Below are 20,000 nucleotides of genomic sequence, written 5' to 3'. Positions count from 1 at the left end.
CACACACACACACACACACACACACACACACAGCACAAAGCAAAGTACTGAGTCAACAATACACTGAAAAATGACTGTTTATTTCCACAGCACTCCACACCCATAAATTATGAACCATCGAGTTTGCACCTGCACTCAGACACACACACACAAACACGCGCGTGGGGGCGCGCGCACGTGCGCGCACACACACACACACACACACACACACACACACACACACACACACACACAATGCACACCTCTAACACCTGCCAAAACAAAGGCATACCTGTTATCAAGTAACCATACACACAGATGCAGGCTTTTACACACACAGTCGTATCGCCCCCAAAGACACATACACATATGCATACATACAGTAAGTGCACCCACGCACAAACGCACGCCCACAAGTTTCAGTTTCATTTCAATCCAATAGTACAATGCACTATAACACATGCTAATTAAGACAATACAGCATTTCATGTCATAGATTTTAGGCTCCAGAAAGCATTCTCTACACACACACGCGCACACACACACACACACACACACACACACACACACACACACACACACACACACACACACACACACACACACACACACACACACACACACACACACACACACACACACGTAGAGAAGAGAGACAGTAAAATAAAGTGGTGACTCTTACCTCCTCCTCCCCCCAGCAAGCTGTTGTTGGCTGAAAGAAAAGAAAGAGACATCGACAGTTAAAGATACTATAAACGTGGACAGACTTTCCTTTAATCCATCATGATTCGTGCCTAATGTAAACATGTGAAAGTGATCTGTGTTAAACTCAACGCTACATCAGTGGTTAAAGTTCTGTACAGTGTTTTTGTTTTTGGTGAAGAAATAGCACTTTCATTCATTCCATTTTGTAGGATAACAAAATACAAGCCCCTCCAGTGCCCACAAAGTCACCGTCACTGGTTGTTTAGAGCCAAGACAGCATCGGATTGACCTACAAGGTCTAATCTTGACCCTTCACCCCTGTGTTAAACATAAAATGACCCCTTCACACAAGAGTGACTTATGGATGAACATAACAAAACATGTTCCGCCGTTCTATTGGTGTGAGTGTGTGTGTGTGTGTGTGTGTGTGTGTGTGTGTGTGTGTGTGTGTGTGTGTGTGTGTGTGTGTGTGTGTGTGTGTGTGTGTGTGTGTGTGTGTGTGTGTGTGTGTGTGTGTACGCGCATTTTTCTCAGAAACGCAAGTTCCTCATTTATCCAGTCTACAAATGAATGTACTGACAGGAATACCTTGCAATTTGGAATTCTTCACAAAGCCTCGTCACAGTTTGGGGGAACAAAATATGTCCTGCAATTCCCCTACAAATGGTGTGTCTATATTTTAGTTTTGTGTAGTTTAATGCACAATATAGAGCATTGGTTCTCAAAGTGGGGTCAGTTGAGGGGGTTCCAGGGGGTCCCCAGCTAAATTAGTTAATCTAGCATCGTAATCATTTTAACCACTTCAACCATATGTTATTACTTGGCTATTAAAAAATAGCAGATATACAAGCTCATAGCGCGTAACTTCGTGCAGCGCTATGAGCTTGTAGATCTGCATTTTTTTTTAAATGATAAAAATGTGTGTATTTTTAAAGACAACATTTTTAACTCAAATCTTCACTTTTGGGGGTCCCTGGCACTTTCAATTTAGGGGTCCTTGGCATGAAAATGTTTGAGAACCACTGATATTATAGAGGATACAAGTACAGTCAATAAAAAAGGACACAGTGCAGGAAAGGAAGTAAGTATATTGCATTAACACAGAAAAAAACTAAAAAATGGTCAAATCTTACTTGAGGCTTGTACAAATCTAATACTACAAGATGAAGGGGGGAGGGTGTAGCCTTTTCCAAAATATGCATTATCTGAATGTCAGCCATGCTCGCATATTCAGCAATGCTATAATGGCCTGAGGCAATTTAAAAGTGTTTTAGCAACTCTGAGCCACTAAGTTATAACTAATAAGTCACAAGCGTCGTATCTCCCAATTGTTTCTTTGCTTATGGATCGAATTTGGGCTGCTGTGATCATGTTAGGGAAGTAAGTAAGCATATTATCTCTATACAATGGACAGTTACAAAGATAAGTTAGAAAACACAGTGGCTGTCTCCCCATTTGTTATTTCTTTCTGAGAAACTATGCACTGTGATAGTATATCAGTCCAGTGGTTCCCAAACTCTATAGTTCTATATTCTACAACTATGCCAAAAGCCCCCAAATAGCCATAGCCTCTTGCTATAGCTATTGCGAAATGGCTTAAAAAAAGAAAGAAAAAGAAAATATGATAGATTTGCTATTTTCTCAAATAATAATAATAAAAAGTTCATATACATGTACGTATGTATACAGTATATACTGTATGTATCTTTCCCCCTCTCTTTTGCAAATGTCCCCCTGCCACCCCCTGGCAGCACCCCACTTTGAAAACCTGTATATTACTCAATCACTGATGACAATATTGTGTTCGGAGAGAGAGTCTTTGGTTGTTAAAGGTAGCATTTGAGGTCTCCGCTGTCATCGGTGGCAGCGGTGGCCTAGTGGTTAGAGGGGCGGCCTTGATACCGGAAGGTCCCTAGTTCGATTCCCCAATTCATCAATCATGAATCACCGTTGAATAGCCCTTGAGCAAGGCTTCCATGCAGGGTCCGGCTGGAAACAAGTTTCGTACTTAGTCCGACACCCTGGGTAAACAACAAACTTTGCTTTGCTTTGCATCCCTGCCAATTCACTGTTGTTTTGTTGCAGGAAACTCCTACTTACAAGTATCTTCAGCATTTCCTTACACTATTTAAGATAGCTATCACCTTAATATTATTCTCCCATTACCAAGAAATAATAAAATATCAATTTGCCCGTTTATTGTAAAGTTCAATAGAAAATGAACTGGAAAATACTGTAAAACTGTGGATAATTTTCAGGATGAATTCAGTTGAGAAGTGATTTTTTTATGGTATAGAAATACAGCTCATTTGGATGTGAAGTCACAAACAATGTGATTACGGTAAGCTCATTTATTTTAATTTGATCAGCTGCGCAGATTAGAGTCATGTGTCTAGCTTTAGTAAATACTCTTTCTCGTTCACTAACACTGATTGAGCGGCCCTCGGCCACGGTAATAGCACGTGAACTCTTAAATTATGATTATTCCCCTTTAAAGCATAAAAAATTCATGAAGGGGGACTGATGACTCCCGACCAGAAATCATTGTGCATGGAACATTAGAGTGATTCTACCGTTATCAGTTCATCACCGGAGCTCAGCAAAAAGCCTCCTATCTCGCAGGGTTGATGTTCCCTCACTGATGCCCTTCTACTTTCCAACACAGTTCTCATGACACATTTTCTACACATAAGAGACAATGTCATTTGTCTATTTGAGTAAATAATAACAACAATAACACCATATATGTCAACTAAGACTAGCAACACTACTGCCACAGTGCCACTCCACAGCAACAGCTCAAGTGTTAATTGAACACTGAACTCTGAGACAGAGAGGCTGTGAGAGAGAGAGAGAGAGACAGAGAGATAGAGAGAGTTCAATTAACACTGAGGATTTAGCTGTGTACTATGAAAGATTGGAGCCACATTTTACTTACACGATGTACAAAGACAAGTGAAATAGAAAAGTGATTTGATATGTATGCCTTCTGCTTCATTGCACATTTCCCACTTCTGATAAAGATATCATTACCTGCCATTCTATGTGTACTTTTACTTTATTCTATCTTATCTATATTTTTTATAACAATAATAAAAATGAATAATAATAACAATTTATTTTATTTTTTAATTTAATTGCATCAAGTGTTATTATTTGTATTATTATGATTGTTATAGTATATTGTTGTGTTAACACAGTCTCTGCGAAACATATCCCAACAACATTTCCCTGCTTGTACCTGAGTCAGAGACAAATAAACCCCTCTTGATTCTTGACAAGATAAGGATATTGTCACAGCACTATTGGCCACTCTCCAAATGTATTCTTATCAACAGCAGGGGCTAAGTACAATATGTCAGATAGGATAATATGATAATCATATTCACAGTTGACCGCCCTTTAACTCATCTAATGCAATTCATTTTCTGCCTCCGTACATTAAGTTGTACCAAAATGAAATTGAACTCCTACCTGCTTCGTTACAGAATTACCTTTTCCACGCTTTTCAAATCCACCAAAGGATTCCTATCTTAACTTAATCTCTGTCTTAATCATTATTCATAGGAATACATAATTAACATTGTCTTATATAATGGCAATATAGGCCTCTGATATTTTATTCATCTACAATGTGATACTTCTGTCCTCTTTATCTGTAGTGCTAGGTGCTTGAGAGAGACCCTGTCTGTGAGCCCTGTGGGGACACAAAGGCATCAAAGCCACCAAAATACACATGTGCATGCACGATCACGCACTTGCAGAAACATGGACACAACCTCAGACACATGAGGCCTCACACAGAGCACGCACACACATGCACTCACTCTCACACACACTTTTACAAAATAACTTTCAGTCCCACACATAGGGGCATGAACTCTAAGACGCGTACATGAACACCAACACACACACACACACACACACACACACACACACACACACACACACACACACACACACACACACACACACACACACACACACACACACACACACACACACACACACACACACACACACAGCATTCTGAGCAGTCAAGCGTACACACACATACAAATTTAGACGGGCAAAGAGTCGATGTTAGGGTAACCATGGCAACTCCAAAGCCCAAAGGTTTGTTACTGAAACCTAGTTAATTAGAGTGAGAGAGCAAGAGAGAGTGGGAGAGAGAGATATAGAGAGAGACAGTAATGTCAATACTCAAGGGGAAGCATTTCACCATCTGCTAAAACCCCAATGCGCCCTCTACCCTGATGAGGATACACGCGTGTGCATGAGCGTTATGTGTGTATGTGCATACACACAGGCAGGTTGTTGCATGTAAATAAGAAAACACACACATACTTTCTCCTGTGGCGCTGTAAGCATTGAGGCTAACGGTTTCTCACTTTTCATTGGCATTACGTGACTAATTGGAATATTTAATACTGAACGGTTAAATAAAAGGATGGTAGCATCTGTTGCCGAAATACATCCAATTACCAGAAGGTGGTGGGGGCACGTAATACAACTAAAGACAGGGTGGAGTGAGAGAGAGAGAGAGAGGGGGGGGGGGGGGGGGTGGTTACTGGTATAGGAAAGGAAAGATGATGGAAGGTGGAAATACAGTTACGCCTGATTTATACTTAGTGGCGCACCAGTATCATGTATCGAAACTATCTGATCTACAAGCTCATAACACGTTGCACCGCGGCGCGTTGTGAACTTGTAGATCAGTTCTTTTCACTGTGCGACACCGGCACGCAACTAAGTATAAATCAGGCATTAAAGTGTCACGGGAGGAGAGGAGGCCATGGGGACAGAGACAGAGAGGAAGGGGAGGGTGCAAGAAAGGTGACTGAGCAAATGAGTAAGGGGGAGGGGGGTCAAAGAGAGAGAGAGAGAGAGAGAGAGAGAGAGAGAGAGAGAGAGGTAAGGAGGGGGCAAGATAGAGAGGGATGGCAGAGTGAGAAGAAGACAGATAGAGTGAAACAGAGATGAGGGTGGAGAAGAGAGACGCAGGACTAAATTTTGGGGGATCATAACGCGACAAGATGGAGGATACCTTCTGTTGTTCCTGGGGAGGTAAGTGGGTAATCACACTGATTGTAGAGAGGGAGGAATGGGCAGAGAAAGGGAGAAGGGCTGAGGGATGGATGGAGTGACTCAAGAGTGAACGAGAAGAGCAGAACGGTAGACAGCTGAAGGAGCAGGGAGATGAGTGATGACTTTCCAGCGATAGAAGGACAGAGAGGGAGAGAGAGAAAGAGAGGGGGGGGGCGAGAGGGAGAGAGAGACAGAGAGGGGGAACTTAACCAGTGTTTGATTTGTTGTAAAGGCTGGTACTCCGAGTGTAACCACCTGTGTGTGTGTGTGTGTGTGTGTGTGTGTGTGTGTGTGTGTGTGTGTGTGTGTGTGTGTGTGTGTGTGTGTGTGTGTGTGTGTGTGTGTGTGTGTGTGTGTGTGTGTGTGTGTGTGTGTGTGTGTGTGTGTGTGTGTGTGTGTGTGTCTGCACACACGTTGGTTACCACATACAAAAGGGACTTTGAAGTCAGGCATAATGATGTTGATGATGATGGCGCTATGAAAATTAGTTCCACACACTGGCTAGAATCTCCATTAAATCAGCTCATCTGTAAACAGGTCTCTTCCAATTTAACCACTCCCCTCTTTCTCTCTGCGGCCCTCCATCTTATTTTTCTCTCTGCACTCCTCTCCTCTCGTCTCCCTTGCTCCCTTATTCCCCAGGCCCCAGTGCAACCTGTTTGTGTATTCCTCCCTCTCGTGCTCCCTCCATCTCTCCTCTATCCACTTGTCCTAACCACCATTATACCTCTTTCAGTCATTTAATCTCAAACCATCATTTAGTTTGCCCACTTGAGCACGCCAATCAATTTGCACATGTCCTCACGGGAAAAAGGACATGCGCCCCAGGGAGGATAATGGCAGAGGTAGCACTGCACTCTGATCTGGAACTTTATTGAGAAATAGGCCTATTACAACACCACAGATAGTCTTGGGGCCAAATTGGAACACCTAGATAATTTGGGGATTCAAAGTTATAAGAAGGTGCAAAGAAGCAATGGCAAATATAATCTCTGACACATTGATGTCTGGTTGCAGTAAGGCACAGGATTCAAGTAGAACTGGACTGAATTAGGCAGCACAAAATGATCCAACCCAGGGTGTCTCCACACTATGCGCAAAGCACATGATGATATTTGTAATGTCAAGTACTGCTGCCTTAATCAACAGCCACAACTACTGTAGACACTCACAGTGTCTTAATTAATTTGTAATCGTTTTGTACTTTAGTGTAGACATGATTAAAATTCATATAATAGACCTGTACTTAACCTTGGGATTGTTGTTGTGATTTCACTGAACCATGATGGGCTAATAGATAAAAGTATAATATTCCTGCAGAAAATATTTATGTAGTGGGGAGATGACTAAAGTGCTGCACCATCCGCTTCTATAAAAGATTTTTTGAGGTGACTAAATCTATTGAATGACTTTAATATTCAACAAAAGCCCCAAAGGAAACTTAACACATATTTGACCTCGCATTGTGATTGGCTGAGAGAAATTAAAATTAATGCCAATATGTCCAACGCATTCCCCTTATTTACCCTATCAGTAACCTAGCAACGGCCGCCACCAGCTGAAGTAACAAAGTCTTTTTGGGGTTTCGTTTTTTCCACTTTCTAAACATAAATTACTGCAATAATACACTTGAGGTCATGCTAAATTTTGACTGGTGTGGGGATCTACGGCACTCTGTCTTCCGCCTGGTGCCTGCGACCACCAGATATTGTCACCAGTGGCAATATCTCATTGCATAGCACCCTCATGTATTATTGCTTAATTTGAAGTTTTGTACTTCTTTGAAGCCATACACAAACATTTTTTTATGAATATGATGGCACTAACACAATGTTCCTCTGCTTGAACACTCAGGGCCAATTTCAGTCTTTCTTAACAATAATTCAATCACATTTTAGCTGACATTTTGACTGAGGATGACAGTTAGTCATTCAGTCTCAGTTATTATCCTTGATCAAGCTCTGGGCCACTTCTTTTTGTGTGATGCAATCAGGCAGCCTGTTCAGCATATGTTCTTATATCCATTTCCACCAGTGGCGTAACTTAGTTACGGCAGGCCCAAGTGCAGGCTTTTATGATGCCTCCCCCTACCAGCTACCACAGGCCCAGCTCCCCAACCCCCCAGAGCAAACAAGTTACTGTACTAGAGTAGTTATGGAGCGCACGCACACACACACACACACACACACACACACACACACACACACACACACACACACACACACACACACACACACACACACACACGTGTATAGGCCTAATGATCAGGCCTATATACATTTTACCAATATTGTGTCGGATTTTACAGTAGAACACGCACAAGTAACTTGAGAGGTCAAAAAGAAAGCTTTCAGATTTCAGCACCATGGATAGCGCTCTGAGTTAAGAGGTAGTCAGTCGGTCAGTCAAATCAACAAATCAATCAACCAACTAGCTATATAGGAATGTTTAAACATCTATAGCTGTTATTGGGAAGAAGAAGAAGAAAAAGCACTTGTCTTGTACTCACATATTTGAATGGCATTTGACAAACCTTTGGCTGTGCAAAAACCCTCATGTATTGTTATAGAAGGGTGAACTGTGGTCTCCAAATAGCCAACATGCCTCACAGTATGCAAAATCCAATTTTGGAAAGTAGCAAATCCAGCTGTGCTGCAGATTAATGCTAGCTTTGGTAGATGTATGATAAAACACTTCAGAAAAGGGCATGATTGCTCGGCTTCCAAATGTGCACACTGCTTAGCTTGTCAATCTTGACCTTTTGACGTTCTGATTTAGCCCGCCTGGTGTATCGTCTCATGACAATACACCAAACTTAACAATGGACAACAACATAACCGAGAACTGAAGTCATCATTGCATACTGTATGACAAACATATCAAAGAAAATAAGAAATGATATATATAATTGAATTATTTTAATAGCTTTATAGTATTTAGAGTTCACATAGAATAAACATATCAGATTGCTACAGCCTATTCTACCAAATAAATAAAATGGGTTTGCCTTTTGGAGTTGTATAGCAAATGGCAGTATGACAATGTTTGTAGTTTTATGTTAGTTCTTCTTTGGACACAGGCGTACAGTACAGTACTTTCCAGGTGGTGATCTGAATCATTCACAAGGGCCTGTTCTCCGTCCAACTGGCAAGAGGTCCCATCCACAGGTCCTCTACCCCACAGGACCCAGTGCAACCACACTGCCTGTCTATATCTTATCTACAGCAGTGGTTCCCAAACGTTTTAGCTCAAGACCCAAAAGAAAATATGGAAAATTTGGGGGGAAAAAAAAATCGCTTTTAATTTTAACATATTATAAATTGGAGAGTTTTGGATTTTATTTATTGATGAAAAGTAGTGACTTTTTTTGTTTAAAATGTTGTAAATCTTTTGAAATAATAATAATTATTTTTGATGTACTCGAGACCCATAAAAATTGGTCCGTAACCCAGACACGGGTCCCAACCCACTGTCTGGGAATCAGTGATCTACAGTACACCGCTGATGCCCAGACCCATTAGTTGTGATTGGTCACAGTCTTAATAACCACGTAAACCCTCTCGACTTAGCAAACTGACTTGTCTCTGTACTTGGACCACCTTTTTCTGTCAACACCAAATCTCTCCAAAAATGACCGGTCGGCTATTTTTGGCTAATGTTCCCCCCGGAATATGGATGCTGTGGTCCAAGTGGTTAACTGCATATAACTGAGGAAGAAGGAAGGCCAATAGCAGTGCGTGATCTGATACAGCAAATGGGAGCACATGATTACATATAGTAAAGTTAAGTTATGTTTATGTATAGGCCCATTCATACACAGACAAACTCAGCGTCCTTCAGAGTAAATGCAAGGCATACAAAATATAATAATATAATATGTATATACATTATACAATACTCTATAACACATGTACGTTAAAAAGGTGGCACTAGAAGTGGGGTTAAGTATACACAGTAAAACCCTCAGTGTTATTTGAACTATGAGTATTAATTGGACCATGATATCTATTTGGGTCCATTTTTACACTCAGTTAAATTAACACTGAGGATTTTACTGTGTATCCAAGTTGGACATAAAGCCTGTTTCAGATAAGAGACTTTGAATGTATTATAATTATTCTTATTGACATATAAGACTATACAGTACAGTATACAATTAATTGTGCATTCAATCACATAAGACCCAAAGGGGTCAAAGGGTCCCAATAGCCTAACATGTTTCTTCAACATGTCTATGCCAAACGAAAGCTGTCTTCCAACTGAGCATAGCTTAGCTTAATGTGCTGTTAATGTATCTCTTTGTTGTCTGAAAGGAAAAGATGGGTGTCTCAGGTGCAGGTCTCAGGTTTTACAACAGCAACAATGTCTAAAACGTTTTGGAACTTGAATAATTGCCTTATCAGTAACTAAAAACAGATACCAGTAGGGTAGGCAAAGAGAAACATTTGATTACTGGCTGAAATGATTGGGAAAACAACTAGACATCATTTGTATGATAAAAAAGCTGAACTGTCCTGCTCTGCTTATCAAATGTTTCTACAATTAAGTGTTTAATTCTTGCTATTTTCTTATTTAGTGATAAGCCTGTTTCCTTCAGTTGGAAATTTGGTTTGGCTCCAGTATCAACCATTCCAGTTAAATGAGTTACTCTGATCTTTCATGAGGACCGGACTTTATGAAGATTGCGCAATATATTTAAAAGGGTTGGTCACACAAAAGCTCTACAAAGCCAGTTCTCACAATCATCTTGAAACCATTGATTAAATTGTAAACCCTGAGGCAGCACAGACTATACTCTCAACTTAAAATAATTACATGTGAAGGCATTTAAAATCGCAAATAGGGGCAGTGATGTAGCCTGAACATAGCAAAAAATGTGAAACCCAGTAGGATTTATAAGCCTTCAGTTATGATTTTCCTGTTAAACTAATTGGTGGCAGCATGTAACAGAATGTGTTTCACTACAGAAGTACCGCTTTTATTGAAGTAGGCTATTATAGGTGCTGAACCTACTCTACCTTATGATTGGTTGACAGTAGGAGGACAATAATTGAACAGATCAGGCTGCACCGGGGCCCACCCAAAAACAAAGCCCACTATAGAGAGCCCCCGGGCAAAGGGCAGCCTCTGAGCCAACCGCCAAGCTTTCAAAAGCTCATTCATGTGCGTAAAAGCAGAGGCGCGGGCTATGGCTGTTCGTGTGTGCACCTGTCAGTCTAAATGCTCGGTAGAGTTCTCTGTAATTGCCAGACCGTGGCGACCTGCTGAACCCTGTAACGGAGCGGAGCGCACGGAAGCTCTGCGCGCTGCCTTGTTGTACGGATATATCACCCTCTGCTCTGCGCGCTCCTCAGAGCCGACACTAAAACACCAACCCGGCTGCACGCAGCATCAGTGTGAGCCGAGGATGCGCTGCAGGCGACACCTGTCAGCCCCTTTAACAGAACAAGAGTTGGGGTGGAGGAAAAAAAAGACCTGAGAAGACCGGCGTACTGGGTGTACCGTATAGGTGGAAATAGAGATTAGTTACACCCACAACCTCGAGCGTGTCGTGTGCCGTTTGTTCTAAATTACTGTGACAAGTCGTTTTTATGGAGCCGCCGGAGTTGAAGCGAACTTGAAGTAGATGTCGGTTGAGAGCGAACGAGAGGGAGAGAGAGGCACCGGGGAGCACATAGAACGGAGGACTTGAGTCTAAGAGGTTAGTCACTTTCTCAACACATAATGTCGTATATCACAATGTATTCTTATAGTATAATAGTTCACAGTCACAGGGTGACTGTTCACGGAACCTCGTATAGCCGGGCATGAGGCAGCAGGCTGACGGCAGACTATCATTATCCTCCCTGCCCGGTGCGTTCATTCACCGGAAGACTCGCCCCAAAACACGCTTGCCCCCATTTCCTCTCCCCCGGCCCCCGCGTTTTCCACTGAGGTTACGTTTAGGAATAACAGGTGTATAACCACCGGATTTGCCCCGGGGGCGACTGTGTTTTGGGGCGAGCGTTTATATTCCGTTGAATCCGTTCCGCAAACATTATGAATTGGAAGAGGGAATGGACCTATTTGGTCAGGGCAGCCGTGAGGGAGAAAAGCATAAAAAGGAGTGGGAAATAAAAGGTAGGAGCTTCTTTTTTCCCCCTTCTCCCGCACAGACGCCTTTATACGTCCTGAAATACGAGAATGCTCGCAGGTTATTATAGTGTACACGCTAAATGGTTCCGTTTCAATATTGTCAGTGCCGTGTCGGAATAATACTCACTAAAATGTACTATATTTCATGTGCATCAAAACCTCCTATAGGAGGCTTTGATGCACATGAAATAGTACATTTAGCCTAACCTTTCACATTTGAGTGTGTGTGTTGTGTGTGTTCTTGTGGCGTATGAGCGATAAGCCTGACTGGTCGTTGAAAAGCTTTTGAGTGCTATGAGTGTTTGACTGTAATGTGAGAGAAGTAAATGTTGTATTTATTTGTTTGTTTGTTTGTTCATTCATTTATGTATTTGTGTTGCTGCGTGTGTGTGCGCGCGCGCGTGTGTGTGTTTTCGAAAACCTAGTGCAGCTTTTTTGTATGAAAATGCAGGCAATGAAACAGCGAGAAAGAGAAGTTGAGTGTGTTTGTGTGTGTGTGTGTGTGTGTGTGTGTGTGTGTGTGTGTGTGTGTGTGCGCGCGCGCGCGTGTTAGTGTGCACGCGCGGGAGTGCGTGTGAGAGTGACAGATTAAAGTGAGAGATTATACTTTATAAAGAGTCACTTATATGCCATCTCTCTTGCATATTACTGCCTCAATTTCCCCTCATGTGAGCAATACTGTGTGTGTGTTTTGCGTGTGCATGTGTCTGTTCATTTGTGTATGTATTTTACACTTTCATGTGTTTGTGTTTGCATGTAGCCTATATTTGTGTGTTTATTTTGCATGTATATTTGTTACTGTATTTGCCTGTGTGTGTGTTTTCGTTCATGTGCAGTTGTCATGTAAGCCACAATATCCTCCCAATGGGAATATATACTCTCTCTTACACGTGTGCATACGTGTATAGGCTACTGTAGTCACCTCCCGCACACACACACACACACACACACACACACACACACACACACACACACACACACACAGGGGCCTACAGATCCTTTTTTACATTACATCATTCAACTCATAGCAGCACTATCTCAACGGTAAATGTGTTATGTCAAAGTAAATATGCACACGGATACATGTCAAGCACGCACACACACACACACACACACACACACACACACACACACACACACACACACACACACACACACACACACACACACACACACACACACACACACACACACACACACACACACACACAGGATTAGTGAACATACTGGTCCATATTGACGTGGCAGATTAGAATGAGATTCTCAGGGGCCAAAGCAGTACAGAACATGAGATTAATGAAAGACAGAAAAGGATGGAGGGAGGTACAGAGAACATGGAAAGGGCGCAAGAGGAGGGGGGGGGGGAGAAGGGGACCAAATGGCAGAGAACGTGAGATTAAAGTGCAATGTGCTAAAGAAGGGGAGAATGACAGAGGGAGGGAGAGACAAAGAGAGAGAGGGAGAAACATTGAGGGCAAATCATACAGAGCGAACTGCACGATGGCAGAATGTGACGAGCCGCGAGAATCAAGAATAATAGACGGCGGCAGCCACCGTCTCCTTCCTTTTGACCTCCTTCTCACCCAGATGACAGTAGGCGAGGGACACTGGCTGTTATCATTCGCCATGTGAAGGACAAGAATCCAAGGAGGTTAGGTTAAGGAAAATAAGGCTCAGTATTCATTTAACCCTAATGCACGTGCTTAACGTTTAAGAAAAGAACAGAGAGCCTTTATTTCTTTAAAGAATGATGCACATAAAGTCAAGGAGATCAACCGTATAACATTCCTTAACTGCTGGTCACAGTTTCCCAACACTTGCTACAGGTGTCACTCATCCTAACAAGTGTGGCCGCCTCTGCCTCAGAGGCATGCTATTTGAATTAATCGACGGATGTGTTGAGAAAACATGTCTGTTGTTCCCCCCACGCATCTGCTGGCTCAGCCAGCCAGCGACGGGCGAATGAAGGTCTGGGGTCCGTTTTCAACACAGCCTCAGACGCGTTGGTGTTGTCGGCCACCGTCGGCGCGGCATGTGTGGCTGTCAATGCGTACATGACGTCCACCAGATGTGTACAGTCTGACTCTGTAACCAAGCAAATAGGTGCAGTGAAAATGATACATCCATTTTTAATAGGATTTGCTTATCTTGAACGGCTGTGTTTGTCCTCCTGTACTGTTTAATTAGATGAGTGTTGATGATATCCTTATGTATCAACACTGATGTGGAATGTTGGACCAATACTCGGATTAAATAGGTAATCAGAGAATCTCCACAGTCCGCAAGCCTAAAATCCCATACCAATAGCCAGGTACAGTACTGTATAACATCTAACAAAAGCTAAAAATCTAACAAAAGCTACTTGACTCCATTTTTCCCACACAAAGGAAATAAATAGAAACAGTGGATTACGCGGTGGATTAGGCAGTTTTGTCCAGTGACCCCAACACAACAGTATAAGTACATGTATTGTTCAGTAATTGGACCAGTCTTTGATGTCTGCAGTCATTTTGACACCCTTAGAGCTTAAAGTTAAGAAGAGCATTTTGGCTCCTTCACAAAGAACTACAGAAGTATTTGGGACTTGATTGATTTTGCGCCATACAACCCTACTGGACAAGAGCTTGGTCCTGAGGTAAAGTACCCCCACTTTTCATCAGCAGAGTGGACTCTGGTGGCATATGGGATAAGATCTTTTCACTGACCAGCAGTTGCCTGAGTATGGTGGTTAATGCATTGGGTGAAACCCCTGTGCCGATGCCGCAGGTACAGAGAAAAACAGACAACTGACTCATACTTAAACATGTATTTATGTTTTTTGTTGTATGGACAAAGGTAGGGTTGGGACGGGCAATGTCCGCTCAAATTTGACATCACGATGGGCACATCCAAACATCGTGATGGATGATGGCATCGCTGGGATCAGTTCACTTTGCAGTTTGTAGATCCTGTCTAGAGCGGTTACAGAAACGTCTGCATGTGTGTATGTGTAAATTACACAGCAAATTACAGTAGGCGGGGTCTAGACCAGATCTGAGCACTGAGCAGTGGACAGAAACCAGACTTTCCACATTACTGCGTAAGCCTGGTGACACAAGGTTAATTGTAGGTTGTTTTAATAAATACATTGTCAAATGGCGCTTTCCCATTGTGTAGTGGGTCAATCGCAGCTCTACTGAGCTTTACTTAATTTTCCACAACAGATATGATCCCCTCAGTGAGTGTAGCAGCATTTTCACAACAATGCTAAAGCAAATGCTGTCTAGAAAACTATCTGTATTTCACCTCTATAGTCCAACAAAAACAGTTTCTGATTTGATGAACATTTTAAACGGTAAATAAGCCATGCAGTTGCTCAACATTGATTTATATCACATACAGTACAACATCTAATTTAAAAATGTCTCAACAGCTGTTACGCCCTCGTCTGAGAGCGCAACACCAAACGAGACTGAGAACAGAATACGTAAATGCAAGAAATGGGCAATTTATTTGAGCACATATATAGTTTTATAGTTACAACATAATAGTGAAGCTTAACATTAGGGTGAACCAAGGCCAAAATAATAAACGAACACCCAAACAACCTCTTGAGAGTCTAATCTGACTGCCTGATAACAAAAACAAACTAAAACTCACCAAACCTAAGACCCCAAACTAAATAAAAACAATTGTACAACAATTGTCTGTGTGTCTCCACAAAAGCAGACCAATCACAGCTCATGACGCTACATTCATGACGTCACAATACCGAAACTTAACAGTAGCTGTATAACTCTCCATAGCAGATAATGGCCATACTGTGGCCTGCATATCACACAATACCGTATGACGGGGTCACATGAAAATAGTTGATCTACAAGCTCACAGCGCTGTGAGCTTGTAGATCAGCTATTTTTGACATATTTTAAAAAAATATTTTTTAGACGTTTTGCCTTGCATAATAACATGCTCAAAATAGGGTGGTTAACTTACTACAGCAGAGCACAGACGCACAACAAATGGCACTGAAGCTGAAGATTTGTTCAGCTCACACACACACACACACACACACACACACACACACACACACACACACACACACACACACACACACACACACACACACACACACACACACACACACACACACACAATTATTATAAACTTCATAATCAGTACATTTATAACCATTTAAAAGTGTTAGAACGCTTCGCTGCAGCTTTATTTCAGAACTGAATAGGCAGGGCTAGTGGGCTAGTATTTCACCACGAAAGACTAACTAATAATACTGTAGCTAACGTCACCAGGACTAGAGCGTTACCTGTCAATTCTGGCACACAGTTCTGTCAATTCAAGTTTCATGCCATTCTTATTGATTCAGAATTGGAATTGATACCCATCCAAATCAATACGCAATTCTCGAAGGTGGATGGTGCACATGATGGCTGCTTTTTTTAAACAGAAGCTTGTCCGTGGCCAGGTAGCCCAGTGGTTAACCCCCCATTCTTCCACTCACCACATTAGATGAATTGAACTGGACTAGATTGGATTGTGGTTTATTGATCTGATCTCTAAGAAAGGAAATTATCTGGCCATCTTCATGGCGATGGCATACATCAGGAAAGAAAGGGGGAAAAGAAAAAATACATATCTCAGAAATTACACACAATATGTGTTTATTATGGTTCAGCTTGTTTTGTTTTGGGAAGTACCTGCTACTCTCTTCCATAACAGAAACAAGATAAATTATCCACTTGCATTATCGATTATCTCATGTATTGCACAGCTCCATAGAGAGTCAATAAGAAAAATTACTGTGATGGTACTTGGAATGAGTCCCTAAGGAAAAGACCATTTATTTCTGATTCTGAACCGAATGAAGTATAGTATGAAGCTCATTTAGATGCAATAGATCATGCTAACATTGTATAAGATTACAATTAGTTTCCCATTCACGGTCAATGGAGCAAATCAAAGCTGTACTTCTTGATGACATTGCAGTTTAGAGAATCTCAAATCTCTTTGTAATTATGGGAGGAAAGTATTCATATTTTTAAGCACTGACTGCATTGTCTGAAGTAATAAGGAAAAAACATGCATGAATTATGAACTGATCTATCTCCCATAATCATGGAAAGGTATAAAGAAGGAAATATGCTAGGCTGCAATCAACATGCACAAGAAAGGAAGAAATGCATACGATTCGTTCAAACCTGGTGCATTGACTTTATGTGCCTGCGTGTTATGTTCGCACGCACACACACACACACACACACACACACACACACACACACACACACACAAGATGAAAGGATGAAAAATCCAATTCTATTAAACAAACAGTACATTTTATGTAGTTAAAATGTGATTCTCTCCACCTATGACACACACACGCACGCGCACACACACTTTTTTAAACAGTAGAGGCCAATGTTTCCCTTTCAAGAGAGCTCTGTGTAAATAGGAAATAAAATAAAATAAAGAACTGCAAGAAACAAACCGATAAGAAAGCCAACAGGCAGGCTCACTTTCAAAATGGACACAATGTAGGCATAGTTATTGTCTTAGGTTTATTTTTTATTTTTGTTGGCTTACATAAGCTTTAGTAGGAGGCAGTATGATATTGAAACAAACAGTATGCTTTTATATAATTGGGGTTGTGCTGCGTTCTGGCAGAGACTGTCCCGGAGAGACAAAATAGATACATTCCCCAGAAATACTGAAATAAATATGCCATATATAGCAGATAAGGATGTTAGGGAGATACATTACATAAGGAAGCACTTTAACAATTTAGGAGGCTGTCTGACATGCAAGCACAAGTGTACATACACACATACAATGCATACAGTTCCCTTATGTAAGGTTGTATTATGGCGAACATCTGGGAGATGTGGGCAAGTGGGTGAGAGTGGAAATCATACAGAGTGAAGTACAGGAATGAGCTTTGATTCAGGCAGGCAGACAGGAGTGCAGACAGAATACACTGCTCGAACACAGTTCCCTTACCTAGCTTGAACTTGGAACCGTGCCCTCTCGAATCTTTGGCAGCTTGGTTGAAGAGGAGTCAAAAGGGCCGTAATACCAAGTAATCAAAGTTTTTATATTCTCTATTCAATGCTCAGAAATGTGTGGTTATATTATATAATTAGACGTAATTGCTGCCAGCCACCTCAAATGCAATGCAAGGCTGCAGTTTAGGCATATATTATCTATTATCTATATTATTCAGATTTAGATAACTCGTATTTGAAAAAGGTATACTGAATTAATTAAATCATTAAATCATGAATAATTTTAGCAAAAACACAGAACATTGAGATGCGTTCTAACGGTACCAGTGGTGCTGACAAAAAAAAATAAAAAAAAGATAGGGTTAACTAATTGTTTGCAGAAATGTTAACAAGGAAGCAGATGTTTTTCAATTTACTGATCATATAATGTCGTTCATTACTTGTGTTGTTTATCCTTTAGACATGGTTTGGCTCATCTTTTTAGCTTTGACATTGGGCTGCACTCCAACAACATGCTTATTCAGGGCCCCATTCTAGTTTTTACTTCTAGTGCGCAAAACACACACTAAAGGCATGGAAAGGGTACACCACCAAGTACCAAATGGACAACATTTTCCATGTTTCATTTCAGTGACACCACTGTTGATGTCTCTTTTACAGCATCTGAGTTATGTGCCTCCAGCTAAAATTTGTGCAGCAATGATTTTGGAACACGTGGCCATGGTTCATTTGGAGAGCATGTTTGTTAAATCACAAATCTTGTCACAAAGAGTTGTCAATTTCAACCAGCCTATCTGTAATGGATATTTTTTTTCCCTTTAGCTCATTTGTAAAAGGTACGGCTCTAAATGTGATGTTTTTGTGTTTTGTGATAAGTTCACAATACCATGACAGTCCTGAACAGTCCGCTCCATAACAGATGTGTTGATTTATTATGCAGAGAAATGCTCCTGCTTCTTCTTTTACTGCATGGTCTGATCCACCAGGTATTCAAGTAGATTTCCCTAGATATTGTAGACATGACCGTCACAAGATAAAAGTGCATTGAACCAACTGATATTTCTATCTTTGGAGCTCCACACACAGACCAGACCAGAAAAATATATTATTTTAATGACTATTAGTAGCAGATTGGGGGGAGGTCATGGGGTCACTCAAAGTATTAGTGTTCATTCTCTGGGGATCATGACTGTCCTCCGCAAGTTACATGGCAATCCACCCATTACGTTTTGAGATATGTTATATGCAATTGAAATCTTTGGCTTATCACCTGTAAGCCAAAATCTTAACAATTTGTGTTTCCACTTGCGTGAGAGGAAAGGCCATGGGATCACCAAAATTAGTGGAGTTCATCCTCTGCAAAGCTCGAAGATGCACAGCAAATTCCATGGCAATCCAGCCAGTTGTTTTCTCGATTGTTTGGCATTAAAGTGTTGGGTGGGCTGACGTTTCCTTTTGCTCAATTGTTTCAATAATCCACAAACATACTGAAGATCCCATATTTAGAATAAGCCCCATAGTTACCACATAAAAGCAGAGTAGGGTATGATGAAAGCAACACATTTTAGCCCTGCAGGCCAGGCTGTACTATCAAAACATCCACATAATGCTTTTCCCCCCAACCAAGCCCAATTGTCTAGCAGTACAACACTTCAGCTAAGCATGTCAAGATGAAGCTTGATTGCGAGGGCGACCGCTGGGTATATGTGTTTGACCCATGGTATTGAATTCCAATACAACTCTCAGGTATGCAGGGATTGTGCTTGACTCTGTGCTTGAATAAGCTTAGATAATTACCTTATAGCCTTGTAGGCAGCGTTCTCATTTTCTCTGTATAATGACGAGGCCAAGGTAAACAGATGATGAAAGTAGAGTTACTCCACACTTGCTGCCTTGAGTCCCCTCCATAACTTTTTGTTTCTGCTCTAGTGCAACTAGACACATTTACTATATTATTGTTTTTTACTTAAAAGATTTTTGTTTTTAAATAATAATGGTAAAATGTTCATAGCCATGGGTGGGGTGGGGTGAGTGAACATAATTATAAGACAGAGGTTGTGCCGCTGGATCTGAACCCACAGTGACATGTGTTAGCCT

At 41.4% G+C, this 20,000-nt stretch overlaps 1 protein-coding gene across 3 annotated transcripts in view; it reads right to left on the bottom strand.

Annotated features, from left to right (window-relative positions):
* Nucleotides 1-20,000, bottom strand: part of LOC311033725 (ADP-ribose glycohydrolase MACROD1-like) — a 131,261-nt gene that overhangs the window by 54,754 nt on the left and 56,507 nt on the right. For all 3 annotated transcript variants that reach the window (XM_084041336.1, XM_084041337.1, XM_084041335.1), the window contains exon 4: nucleotides 662-691. In XM_084041336.1, the coding sequence (XP_083897462.1) occupies nucleotides 662-691 (30 nt within the window). The remainder of the gene's footprint in view (nucleotides 1-661; nucleotides 692-20,000) is intronic.

The sequence above is a fragment of the Gymnoscopelus microlampas genome (assembly GCF_963454915.1).
Source record: "Gymnoscopelus microlampas genome assembly, chromosome: 18".
In the NCBI taxonomy this organism is placed as follows: domain Eukaryota; kingdom Metazoa; phylum Chordata; class Actinopteri; order Myctophiformes; family Myctophidae; genus Gymnoscopelus; species Gymnoscopelus microlampas.
Note: the sequence above shows the minus strand (reverse complement) of the source record. Positions and strands in the feature narration are given on the sequence as shown.